The sequence below is a fragment of the Myxine glutinosa genome, chromosome 11, assembly GCF_964187855.1.
Source record: "Myxine glutinosa chromosome 11, kmMyxGlut1.1, whole genome shotgun sequence".
NCBI lineage: Eukaryota > Metazoa > Chordata > Myxini > Myxiniformes > Myxinidae > Myxine > Myxine glutinosa.
Genome location: NC_136271.1, coordinates 56,448,383 through 56,462,617, shown reverse-complemented (window position 1 = coordinate 56,462,617; position 14,235 = coordinate 56,448,383). Strand labels below are relative to the sequence as shown.

The 14,235-nt window shown below is 43.7% G+C and overlaps 1 protein-coding gene across 2 annotated transcripts in view; it reads right to left on the bottom strand.

Moving 5' to 3' along the window:
* DYRK2 (dual specificity tyrosine phosphorylation regulated kinase 2) overlaps positions 1-14,235 on the bottom strand; it is a 62,982-nt gene that overhangs the window by 11,715 nt on the left and 37,032 nt on the right. For both annotated transcript variants that reach the window (XM_068130708.2, XM_068130709.2), the window contains exon 2: positions 11,695-12,561. In XM_068130708.2, the coding sequence (XP_067986809.1) occupies positions 11,695-12,561 (867 nt within the window). The remainder of the gene's footprint in view (positions 1-11,694; positions 12,562-14,235) is intronic.

Genomic DNA, 14,235 nt, shown 5'->3' with positions numbered 1-14,235 from the left:
AAAGGAGCAATAGCTATGGGGTTTGGCAGTGAAAACTAGCCCGGGAGGGTTAGGATAAAGTGTGTAGGGATCTAGGGAAGATGACTATAGGTAACGGTAAGTGTAAGTAGCGACTTTGGACAGGTAGTGGGGACATAAAGAGGGTAGTTGGATGATAATGACGCGGGAGCGCAATAATATAAGGGGCGACGGGGAAGCGCGAGTTTTAGCAGGGCACCAGGTAGGTCAGATGATGCTGTGTGTGTGTTTAAAAGTCTACCCAGAAGTGTATCGTGAGAAGGTGATTGTGAATTGTATTGAGCGTGGAAGTGTATGGAGCAGTGAGTGAGGAACAATTGTGATTGCACAGGTGTGCAACTGAACAGGTGTATGAAGCAGTGTATAACTGAGTAATTGGTGATTGAGTGTTGTGTTGACCAAATGGTCCAGGGAGGAAGGAGGGTGCAGGAAGCACCAGTAGGAGTGATTGCACAGGTGTGCAACTACAGGTGAATGGAGAATGGTTGAGTGGAATATATGGAGTATGGAATGGATGGTATGGAGTGAGTATGGTGGAAACTGTGGAGTGGAGTGGATGGTGCGAAGGTGTGGATGGGGGAAAGGAGGATGGACCCCATCACGAATACCCGGGGAGGGTAGTGTAAGAGTTAGGTAGCGGGTACAGGTAAATTGTGGTTGGATATTGGCATCTGTGGTGCGTGAGGGAAGAATGGAATTTGGATGGGTGCATTAGTGATGTGGAAATGGCTGGGCGTGTGGCCTGTTAGTGTGTGTAGTTGGTTGAGCACTCCACCACTGTGAGGATGTCGGCCAGGTGAGGCCGCAGGTGGGCTCTGGGAGCCGGTAGAGTTGTGGATGGGGCCCGAGGATCCGGAGGACGGACCCGGGTAGCCCAGTGCCAGAGAGGGCACCGAGTGGGGAGAGCGCCAGAGGGCCTTCCCCAGTAGATAGGTTAGGATAAGGAGCAGGTAAGCTCGAGGGCAACTACAGTGGTGGAGGTGTGCAGGTGGGTAGACCTGCTGGGAGAGCCACACGACCCAGTCCTGAAATTGTGCAAGGGCACAGGGAGTTGAATCGGGGGAGTGAGACCCCAAATTGAGGAAGCACCACAGTTTGGTCAATGGGAATTTGGTTCTTAAAACCGCATAGAGTGTAAGATGGCCAATGGTTTGGCAGGGAAAGACCCTGGGTAGTGTAAAGTGTGTTAATGTCATTTAGAAGGTAGTTAGGGTTGAGATCTCCTCGCACCATCTACATCCACTCACCTGAGGTGACAAAACTCCGCACCATGCCATGTTGTTTTGTTATTTTATTGTGCAAATGTTTGGAATGTGAGATGCATCATGACGTGGGTGTGACATTGTGCTGATGTTCCATCTCTTCCTCCTTATGAGGATTGATGATGAATTGGTGATGGCAAATTTTGGTTAGAGGGATTGTGGGGACGAATTTGGTGTAGAAGAGATATGGGGAAGACGTGACAGTAGTGACAAATTTGTAAATGTGTAGATTTTTGTAAATATGGGGTAAGGGCAAGGGTAGAGTAGGGGGGGGGGGGGTGACGTACGGTAGGGACGAGTTTTCTCACTTCGCTCTCCGTACGCACCTCGTCCTGCATTGCCTTGTATTGATGTGTACCCTTGTGACCTTACCCCTCACTCACCTGTCTTCTGTCTCCCTGTCTGCCAACCGAGGACTGTGCTCGCTGGGCACCGAGGGGAGCGTGTGGGAGTCCGCCATTGTGCGCCCGGAACTCCCACAACCAGCTGTCTGCATCGATGCACCACATTATGGACCACATGTCTGTGGCTGAGCACCACTGATGGACCCCATGGGTTGGGGCATGGCCCCTCTGCTGGAACCGGCGATGAGGGCCCGAAATCTTGCTGGCAGACCTTGGCCACAGGGCACCGATGCCCCACAGGTGAACCATACATAGTCGGCCCCTGTGGGCCATAAATAAAAAGAAATGGACACGTTGGGTGCATTTTATTTTGATACAAATAGGCCGCCAGCAAAGAAGATGACAACATCAGGAAAATAGCAAATAGCCAGCAGAGGGAGCTGAAGACCAAGAGACCACCTGCAGGGTTAGGGGTTGTTGTTTTTATTTTCATGAACAGTGATGACTGTGCACCAATTGGTGCTTGAGGGTGTGTTGGTGCGTTTTGGGTGCTTTCATGGTGCATCGATGCAGAGCAGACTGTCTCCCCCCCAGAAAGAACAATCACAGGTCCTGGGTTAGTTTTGTAAATAAAAGTAGAGTCATTGTAAATAATGCTCCCCACCGTAAATGTATAGTTTGAAGACCATTCCGTAATTCGGTTAGCTGTGGGCGTGAGTCTGTTAGGTAGGGTGCAATGGAGCAGCGGGACATATTTATTTATGTTTTAAAACTGTCGCACTCAGGGTCAGGTTAAAAGTAGAGGGAACTACACCTACGTGTCACACTAAGTTAAAGTTATAGGCCCGGGACGTGCCTAAGAGGAGGAGGGTGCAGTGTTGCGGAAATGAGGATTGTGTTTTTTTATTGTGTTGTATTATATAGTAAATTGTTGTAAATATCACCCTCTGTAAAATGTAATGATTCCTTGTAAATACCTCCGTAGTGTAAAGGTCAAAGGGCGTCCCATAATTAGTCCATAAAGCATACACGTTAGCCAATCATAGAATACCCCTGTTCAATAGTTATATCTTTATTATGTGTATTAGGGTAAGGCCTTGTCTTCCATTAAGATGACACTCCATTGCACCAAGTGAAATAGAGTAGATTCCTTTCATTCCCCATTCCCACTCCCAAAACTTTCATTGCCAAGCCTCAATTGCCAATTACATCCCCTCCAAAACCACCATTGAACATGTGCTCGGATCGGGGAAGAAAGGCGGGTCCCCACCTCGTCATAGAGGGGAGGAGTGAGTCAGCCCCACTCAACCAACCACGAACAAGGGGTTGGACTTGGAGAGGGTGTGGAGAGAAACATCAAGGAGGTTCGCGAAGGTTGAGGGGCGGGGCCTATATAACCCGCCGCGGGACGCTCCCCAAGAGATGAGCTTTGACAAGAGTACATTGAGATCACCCAAGGAAGCTTTGTACACAGCAACGGCTGATCAAGTGGACCGATGTTTGTTCCTGAGCTGGTGCTTTTCCGAGCAGAGTCCGAGGCTGGCATGTGAGCAAAAGAACATAGAGAACATTAAGGAGGTCATCATCCAGGGAAGCACAAAGCCTGCTATTCGTCGCCTTGCTCGCCAGCAGCAGCAGACAACAGCAGCAGCAGCGGCGGCCACAGCAGCAACAACCGCCGCTTGGGGCCTGGACGGCGGTTTTGAGCAGGGCCGCGAAGGAACGGCGGCTGCCAAACGCGCCGATCGTGCTGCAGTACCAGTGGACCTTCCTTTCCCTCCAGCCATCCACCTCCTGCCTTTCCATCCTTCTTGTGTACGTGAGTTTGTTCTGTTTGTTTTGTCCCTGGGTATTTAATTAAGCTCGTATAAGCTAGCGTTGCACTGTGTCTCTAAAATCTTCTGTATATTATTTTATTATCTTTCCTTCTCCTTGGTTATTTTTGGGTGTAAATAGAAATAAATTATATTCGTATTTCCAACCTTTTCGTCTGCTTCTTCTTCTTCACATCCGTGTCGCTTTTGTCTTTTCCATATTGAATATCTGTGGCGCGATCCGGCCAACGTTCGGGAATCGGGTTATTCGGGGTAACTGTTAGGCCGCGGTGCCATCCGCTCGGCAAACCAACATCCTTATCCACGGGCCGTAACAATATATATGTGTGTGTGTGTATTGTGTATATGTGTGTGTGTGTATATGTGTATGTGTTTGTGCATGTGTGTGTATGTGTGTGTACATGTGCATGGTTGTGTGTGTGTGTGTGTGTGTGTGTGTATATATATGTATGTATATATATATATATATATATATATATATATATATATACATATATATATTTTATTTTTTATTTTTTTTTGTGTGTGTGTGCGTATATATATATATATACATATACAGACTTGGCATTTAATATGGAATATTTTTTCTTTCTTGACTTGGGTTTCCTTTCTGAACTCAGAATATCAATCTGGTGAGTTTCTTTTACGCTTCGGTGATTTCTTTGTTAAAAGAACCATTTAACTGATTGTCTGTCGCAGCAAGAAGTCAATAACAGGATTATATCACAGGTGGCGTTACAAAATGTACGGACAGGTACATTTGACGATTGGCTTCACAATCGGGTATATAAGGGTTGTTGCGTTCTGTATTAGTGGAAAACAACTGCTGCACATCTACAAAAGTTATTGCCGCTTCCTCTGGAGATGGTCCGTCAACTCGACAATGCTGTTTGTCATGGAGTGGTGGCTTTACGAAATTCCGGCATGAAACAGTGTGCAATTGCTCATCAGTATGGCATCACTCAAGGTCAGGTGTCAAAGATCCCGAAACGAAATGCTCAGAGGGGTGTCCCTCCTCCAATATCAAGGCCAGGACGTCCCCGCAGAACCACAAGGAGGGATGATCGCCAGCTGCACCGGTTAGTCTGCAATGGCCGTACCAAGTCAGCTAATCGGCTTAGGGCTGAGTGGCAGCAACTGACAAATGTGCCTGCATCCAGAAGGCTAGTCAACCAACGACTGGTTCAAGCAAGCTATCGTGCCAGGCGTCCCCTGAGAAAGCCACGCCTGACAAGACAACACCGCCAGCACCGATTGCAGTGGGCCAGAGAGCACCGTCAATGGCAGCCAGGACACTGGAATCACGTGATCTTCAGTGACGAGTCTTGATTTCTGGTCTATCGTCAAGATGGCCATGTCCGAGTGTGCAGACAAGTGCATGAAGCCTACAACGAAGATTGTATAGTGCCAAGAGTCCAAGCTGGAGGTGGTGGGGTGACCGTTTGGGCTGCTTTTCATGCAGGGGGCAAAACGGTCCTGGTTGTTCTGAATGGAAACCTGAACCAGTTCAAGTACAGGGCCATTCTGGAAGAAACATTGCTTCCATTTGCTCGTGTAGCCTTTCGAGGAAACTTGGTCTTCCAAGATGACAATGCATGGCCTCATCGTGCTCGCATGATCCAACACTTTCTTGCTGACCGTGGTATAGAGCATATGGAGTGGCCTGCCATGTCCCCGGATATGAATCCGATAGAGAACTTGTGGGCAGAATTAACGCGTCAAATCGACAACTTGGACCAGCAGCCTACCTCTGTGCGTGAATTGCAGCAGGCTATTGTCACTGCATGGCAAGCGATTCCTGTCCAAACCTTGGCAAATCTCGTGAACAGCATGCCTCAATGTGTACGTGCTCTCCTGAATGCTCGTGGGGGTTACACGACGTACTGAACTGTAATTTTACTGTCCGTAATCCCAGTTGTAATTTAACTTTTGTTTTTGTTAAAAAAAATTTTGGCTAATGTGCAAAATAAAGAGATACGTCTGGAAAACGTACAGAAGTTTAACACAGTACTGTCCATGAATTGAGTTCAATATCAGTTTCCATCACTTTCAAGGATCAATTTATTTGCTTCGAAATGTCAAATGTGGTTTTTGTTTCTTTTAAAGGTCACATTACCAAAATTTAGAATAATTTCAACATAATTCCAATGAACTTTTGGTTCTAAGTCAACTTGAAAAGTAAGTTCACCCCCACAAAAAAATATTCCATATTAAATGCCAAGTCTGTATATATATGAATGAATGAATGATCGTTTTAAGGCCATTTTCCCCACTGATATATATATACACACTAGCTTGCGTCGTTACTGAGGAACGGGCTTATTTTAGCTGAGGATAATGACTGTACCTGAGTTGCTGTGTTGTCATGATTTACACCAATCATAATACAAACAATTATTTTGCACAAATGTATTTGTTGTGTTTGTGATATTACATTTTTATAGGCAATTTAGGTTGAAGATTCAGGTTGAATGTTTTTTTTTTTCAAGAAAGAACCCCTCAGCACACACATAGGGGCGGGGTAGGTGCAGACTGGAGGTTTGGGACGATTACACCTCACCACCACGTAATTCAAAACACCTCACCACCAAGTAATTCAAAACACCTCACCACCAAGTAATTCAAAACACCTCACCACCAAGTAATTTAAAACACCTCACCACCAAGTAATTCAAAACACCTCACCACCAAGTAATTCAAAACACCTCACCACCAAGTAATTCAAAACACCTCACCACCAAGTAATTTAAAACACCTCACCACCAAGTAATTCAAAACACCTCACCACCAACTAATTCAAAACACCTCACCACCACATAATTAAAAACACCTCACCACCACATAATTAAAAACACCTCACCACCACGTAATTATAAATACCTCACCACCACGTGATTCAAAACCACCACAACGTTATTAAAAACACTTCACAACCACGGAAACAAAAGTTTGAGGGAGTCGTTAAGTGAGAACACAGACACTGCCCAGATGTGTAGATATATAGATAAATGACTGTACCCGAGTTGCCGTTTTGTCATGCTTTAAACCAATCATAATTCAAACAATTATTTTGGACAAATGTATTTGTAATATACGTGATATCACATTTTATAAACAATTGAAGTTGAAAAAAAAAAATTCCCAAAAAAATTCCCCCCCCCCAAAAAATAAAAATTGGAAATTCTTTCAAAAAAAATACCCTTCGGACATACCGACAGGAGAGATATGTGCATACCAGAAGTTTTGTACGATTTCATAAAAGTTTGAGAAAGTAGTTTAGTCACAACACAACACAACACAACAACACAACACAGGACAGGAGAGACGCTGCACAGATATATATATATATATATATATATATATATATATATATATATATATATATATATATATATATATATATATATATATATATATATACGTGTGTGTTTATCAGGATGGTGGAGGGGTAGTGCACTTTTCCCTTTGAACTGTCTAACCTGGGTTTAATTTCAAACCTGACTATAATATTTCCGATCGGTGCATTCGTCACAGGTGTGGAGTTGCATCACAAAGTGCACCATCCCTAGATGGACATTAAGGCAGAAGTCATCTGTCAGCATTAGTTTGTGGATGCTAAATATCCCACGGTGTTGTTTTCTTGTGTCCATTGTCGAGGCTCGTGGAAGAGCTAGTCCTTGTACACTGACACAATAGGACAAAAGGAACAGCATCGAGAGGGGGGAAACACCAACAGTAGAGTCGAAGGCCAAGACAGAGGAAGACTTGGGCAAGGAATGGGGGGCAGGAGAGGATGCATGGGGTGGACAAGATGGATGCAGAATAAAATTCTCAGGAGGGAAAACTGCAAATTTGGAAGGAGGAGTGTGTAGTGTAGAAAAGATTATTGTTTTGGATTGGGGACGATCTGAAATGGTGGTGAACAACTTATTGAAGACCTATGCATATAATAAAACAACGTTGAGGTTCTTTCGCAAAGACAAAACGAGGTAACACCAGCAACAAGGTCAGATTCCAAACTCTTGTCCAATTTGTCCTCAACTCACCCTGGATATCGTGTGTAAAATTTACTATATGGAATGCAATTTCATTCAGGATATCATTCATCTGAAGAAGATTTTACATGATGATTTTGCATGATATCCATAGTCTCCGATAAAGAAGTTCATTATTCTCAAGCACAGAAATCACTCTGCCTGATTAGCCGCAAGATCATCATTCTCCATATAATCCTAACATCTCAGGATCTCATAATTAAGGAGACAACAGAATAAGCATTGCAATCAAATGATTCAATACACTTTGCACATTCTAGATCCAAAAGGAAAAGTTGACCAAGGACAATGGAGTGGAACTATATATCCAATTCCATGTTGCTGTTGTGGCAACACGTGTCGGAAAATCTCTCAGACTTTTGGTTGTGAGTTCAGGAGCAGAATTTGGCCGCTCGCGGAGGTCAAAAGGGTAGCTCAATGGAGTCTAGTATGTCATAGAGTTGAAAAGCTGCAAAACTGACCTTGATTGTGCTCATGTCTTCCTTCAAACACGAAGTGCACTTTGAAGAGTTTCTCAAAATAATTTACATGAAATGTTCCCATGCAGATAATAAAAACACGTTGAGGGTAGGTAAGCCAATTAAATAATGTGAATTTTGCTGTCACTGACAGTGCATGGGTGTAATGCAGTTGTATTATGGGCATAATTGCAGAGGCAATTGTGAATCATTTGTTGCCCTGACTTACCATACCTGTACGGCACAAGTAAATATGCGGTAAAAATGACAACTTCACCACAAGAGTGCAACATTGCAGAGCAGTGAGGAGTCATCAGGTTTTTGCATATTGGAGGAGTCAAACCATTTACATTTTTAGAAGACAATTTCCTATGAACTGTATGTCACGGAAAAATGTGTAACAATGGTGTGAAGTATTTTGAAAAGGATGGACGGGTGAGTGCAATAAACGATGGCCTGGACGACCAGTGCCGACTGCCACAGAAGACTCATCCTGTCTTCTGGCTTTATGTACAGTATATACAGTATATTCGTGGCAGGTGCCCCCTATTGGTGGTGACCTAACAGTTAAAGCAGTCAGCTTAAGGTCAACCCTCAGTCATGCCAAAATACCACCAGTCAGGGTGACTCAGCCTGTCATCCGTCCAAGGTCAGCAATATCGGGAATATCCTGTGTTGAAGTGGCAACCCGTCCAGGATTGTGTCAACCAGCCAATGCAACGGACTCAGCCTCCTTATGCGCCTCACGGCACGAGGAGGATCATCCATCCACTTATTGCATCAAGTGTGAGTGTGGTACGGGTTTATAGTTACCATTCCAGTGAAAAGGTGCTATTTGATATAACCCCACAGGACACAGCTTGCTAATTCAACTCTTGGGGGGGAGTCTATTCTATACTAAAGGATGCCAGTGAGCCAGAAATGCTCCATGGATTGATTCCCTTCCCAGGAGGTAAACTAGAAGTGTCAAAAAAGCCTTCTAAAGCCAATGCAAGCTGACTAATAATGTGAATAGCAGTGAAGTAGTTCATGTTCATGTGTTCAGTAGTTCATGTGTGGTTCTGTTTTTCTCAGACTGCAACTAAAGCCAGAAGTTCCATATAGGCTACAGTCACGTGAAAAAGTAAGTACACCCTAAGTAAAGTTTTGACTTTTTCAACATATTTCAACATCCAGCTATTTGATCTTCATTTCAACAATATTGATAGATAAAGGTGATATAATATAACAAATATCATGAAACATTTACATTTTGTAGTCCATTGTATAATTTAAATAAATAAAAATGCAAATTTCGCATGTGGACAAAGTAAGTACACCCCAACATTTATCACTACTTGAAATACCTAAAATTAGAATCAGGTGCACCAGCTCAGGTGCAAATGATTAGAACATCGTTGGAGAGGATCTTGGAGGAACCCGTCTTATTTAAGCCTCAGACATTTAGTTTGGTTTGCTCTTTGTTGTTGAAGTGTGCGGCGTCACCATGCCGAGATCAAAAGAGCTCTCTGACGCCTTCAGAAAGAAGGTTATAGATGCCTATGAGTCTGGGAAGGGATTTAAAAAGATCTCCAAACAATTTGAAATCGATCATCGACTGTCCGGAAGATCATCTCCATGTTTTATACCTCTCCCACCTCCCCCAAAACCCTCCCCCTCCCACATTTCTCCCGTTGTCCCTGCTCTCAAATGTTGTGTTTATGTGCTTCCTCCCCTTCTCTCCCCATCTTGTCGACCGCTCCCCTTTTTATATACTTTGTTTGCTTGTTTGTTTGATTTGTTTGTTTGATAAATGTTAGCTCTTTCACGAGCCTCGACTCTGTATACAAAAAAAAGAAAAGAAAAAAAGTGTGTGGCGTCACCATGCCTAGATCAAAAGAGCTCTCTGAGGCCTTCAGAAAGAAGGTTACAGATGCCTACGAGTCTGGGAAGGGATTTAAAAAGATCTCCAAACAATTTGAAATCAATCATTCGACTGTCCGGAAGATCATCTACAAGTGGAGAAGATGCCAAACAACTGCCAACTTGTTCAGGCCAGGCCGCCCCAGCAAGTTCAGCCCGAGAGCAGACCGCAATATGCTGAAAGAAGTCTCTAAGAACCCCAGAATGTCATCACGGGACCGACAGGTAGCTCTTGCCACTGTTGATGTCAAAGTGCACGAGTGTACCATTAGAAAGAGGCTGCACAAATTTGATCTACATGGGAGGTGTGCCAGGAGGAAAACCTTTGCTGTCCAGAAAGAACATCAGGGCAAGACTAAAGTTTGCCAATGAACACCTCGGCAAAGACCAGCACTTCTGGAACAATGTGCTCTGGACAGAATAGTCAAAGGTAGAGCTATTTGGCCACAGTACCAGAAGACATGTTTGGCGAAAACCAAAGACAGCATTTGACCAGAAGAACCTGATACCAACTGTAAAGCATGGTGGTGGAAATATTATGGTTTGGGCCAGTTTTCCTGCATCAGTTCCTGGGCAGGTCACCATCATAGAATCCACTATGAATTCTTCATTGTACCAGAGGGTGCTTGAGGATAATGTGAGGCCATCTGTCGGAGAGTTGAAGCTCAACCGAAGGTGGACCTTGCAACATGACAATGACCCTAAACATACCAGTACATCCACCAAGGAATGGCTGAAAATAAAGAAATGGAGGGTTCTGGAATGGCCAAGTCAAAGCCCGGATCTAAATCCCATCGAGATGTTGTGGGGGGATTTGAAACGAGCTGTGCATGCACGAAACCACTCAAACATCTCACAGCTGAAATAATTCTGCATGGAGGAGTGGGCAAAAAATTTCTCCCAGTCGATGTCAGAGACTGGTAGACAGTTATAAGAAACGCCTACTTGAGGTTGTTTCTGCCAAAGGGGGCAATACCACCTATTAGAGCCAAGGGTGTACTTACTTTTTCCACATGCGAAATTTGCATTTATGTTTATTTAAATTATACAATGGACTACAAAATGTAAATGTTTCATGATATTTGTTATATTATATCACCTTTATCTATCAATATTGTTGAAATGAAGATCAAATAGCTGCATGTTGAAATATGTTGAAAAAGTCAAAACTTTACATGGGGTGTACTTACTTTTTCACGTGACTGTATCGTTATTATAATATATCATACCCTGTTACAAAGCATAGATACTGGGTGGTTTGCCGTTACTACCTTCCTAGCAGTCGTTAGGGCAGGAATTTGGCCATGGTGCCGGCTCTAGCTCGCCTACTCTTCGCAAAGGACACCATGGGATGTTTAAAGCCCACCACCAACTAATGTCGGCGGTTGGGATAGATAGTCCAACCGAGGGATGGTACACATATTGATGAATCACCCTACCTGTGAAACACCGGGATGACAGTATATAGCTGGGTCAGGATTCAAACCCAGGTTAGACTGTTTAGATGTGGGTGTGCGTACTGTATGTCCTTCTACGCCACCCTTCCAGTATATATGTGTGTGTGCATCATAAGAAATGGTTTTTTTCACGTAGTTCATCTCATAGTGCTTACGGTATATATCATGCATTTGGAATGTTGATCCCACAAAACAAGATCAAAGTAATGTGCAAGATAGAAATACTATACCACAAAAAATTTATGTCGTGAATATGGTGGTGATTCTAAAAAGTATAAGAATCGAAGGAAATGACAGGATCGAGACAATGACAATTGAGTCAAAAATATATGATTTGAAGAGACCATTTGAAAAATAACCTACCTTTATGCCGCTTCGGCCTTGTTGTTTCAGCAGAATGTTTTCAGGTTTGAGGTCACAGTGGATAATACGATTCTTGTACAGCACCTGGAGACACGTGAGGATGGAGTGGGCAAACTTCCGCACAAGAGGGACGCTGAAACCCTGGAATCTGTTCTTCTTGATGAGCTCATAGAGGTTCATAGACAGCAGCTCGAAGGTCATACAGACGTGTCCGCGGAACATGAAGCTGTCAAGCAGATGAATGGCGTTCATGCTGCCGTCTGTGTCCTGCTTGCGTAGATGCTCCAGTATTCGGATCTCCTCGGCTGCCTGCCGGTGAAAGCGCTTCTCGTTGCGTACCATCTTGAGCGCCACGTACTGGTGAGTTTTATGGTCGTATGCCTTCACTACCTGCCCAAAACTGCCACGTCCGATGACACGCAGGACCTCATATCGGTAAGCAATATGGTCATGTGGGATGTGTATGTATGAACCCTGGTCGTCATCAAAGCCATGGTTATTTAGGCTGCCCATAGTGGCTTGTCTCTTCTTTGCATTGGGCCCAGCAAAGTACACTTCTGGATAGTTGTAGATCTCGTGATGTTCAAATAAAGTCAGCTTGTGCATGTATTTGCGCATTGCTTCCTCGGGTGTCATGGTTGATGTACGAGGTCTCGGAGACTCTTCTTCATTCATCAGAGGTACAAAGTCTTCCCTGTTTGTGCTGGGCACAGGGGATTGTCCGATGGCAAGGGATTGAAAGCTGCTGTTCAGCCCAGTGAGAGTGGTGTACACCATTTTTTTGTCGTTGCTGGTCTGGTCCACACTGGTTCGCTGCGAGAGAGCCAGGAATATGTGACTACTCGCACGCAATGAGGTTCCACCACCCTGCAACAGACAACGGCACAAATACCATTTCACATTCAAATTTAAACAATATACCGCCTGTGTATCCCCGCATGATATTTAAAGGTAGAAATTTCCTTTTGTGGAGTTGTACATTTAAATAATTCCCACAAATAGGAGATTGACAGCTTGCTATCACCATTAATTCTATCACCTATGATCCCAAAGAGGAAACGTTTAAAGTTACCATTTTTCACAAGGTGGTGGTGTTATCTAGAGTCTGAGGAAGAACTCGATACATATCCTTAAAGTACACGATTCGTAACAAGACAAGACAAGTCTTCATGGTCATTGTGATCTACTGAGGATTTTTTTTTTCGAAAGCACAGAATTTATTGGTTGAAGTGTCCATTCCAGTAGGAGTGCGAGTACAGCTTCCTTGTTAAGGCCAAATATATACAGTGCATTCAGAAAGTATTCAGACCCCTTCACTTTTTCACAATTTGTTATGTTGCAGCCTTATGCTGAAATCGTTTAAATTCATTTTTTCCCTCATCAATCTACACTCAATACTCCATAATGACGGAGAAAACAGGATTTTAGAAAGTTTTGCAAATTTATTAAAAACAAAAAACTGAAATATCACATTGACAAAAGTATTCAGACCCTTTGCTATGACACTTGAAATTTAGCTCAGGTGCCTCCCATTTCTCTTGATCATCTTTGAGATGTTTCTACACCTTGATTCGAGTCCACCTGTGGAAAATTCAATTGATTGGACATGATTTGGAAAGGCACACACCTGTCTGTATAAGGTCTCACAGCTGAAAATGCATATCAGAGCAAAAACCAAGCCATGAGTTCGAAGGAACTGCCTGCAGAGCTCAGAGACAGGATTGCGTCAAGGCACAGATTTGGGTATGGTTTGATGGGTATGTAATGGGTTTTGCAACACAGGTTTGCAACATTTGCAAACTCCAAGCAGGCTTTCCAAGCGGGCATGATAACAAATATCATGAAACATTTACATTTTGTAGTCCATTGCATAATTTAAAGAAACATGAATGCAAATTTCGCATGTGGAAAAAGTAAGTACACCCCTACATTTATCACTACTTCAAATACCTAAAATTAGAATCAGGTGCACCAGCTCAGGTGCAAATGATTAGAACATCATTAGAGAGGATCTTGGAGGAACCTGTCTTATTTAAACCTCAGACATTTAGTTTGGTTTGCTCTTTGTTGTTGAAGTGTGCGGTGTCACCATGCCTAGGACAAAAGAGCTCTCTGAGGCCTTCAGAAAGAAGGTTATAGATGCCTACGAGTCTGGGAAGGGATTTTAAAAGATCTCCAAACAATTTTAAATCAATCATTCGACTGTCCGGAAGATCATCTACAAGTGGAGAAGATTCCAAACAACTGCCAACTTGTTCAGGCCAGGCCGCCCCAGCAAGTTCAGCCCGAGAGCAGACCGCAAGATGCTGAAAGAAGTCTATAAGAACCCCAGAATGTCATCACGGGACCGACAGGTAGCTCTTGCCACTGTTGATGTCAAAGTGCACAAGTCTACCATTAGAAAGAGGCTGCACAAATTTTATCTACATGGGAGGTGTGCGAGGAGGAAACCTTTGCTGTCCAGAAGGAACATCAGGGCAAGACTAAAGTTTGCCAATGAACACCTCGGCAAAGACCAGCACTTCTGGAACAATGTGCTCT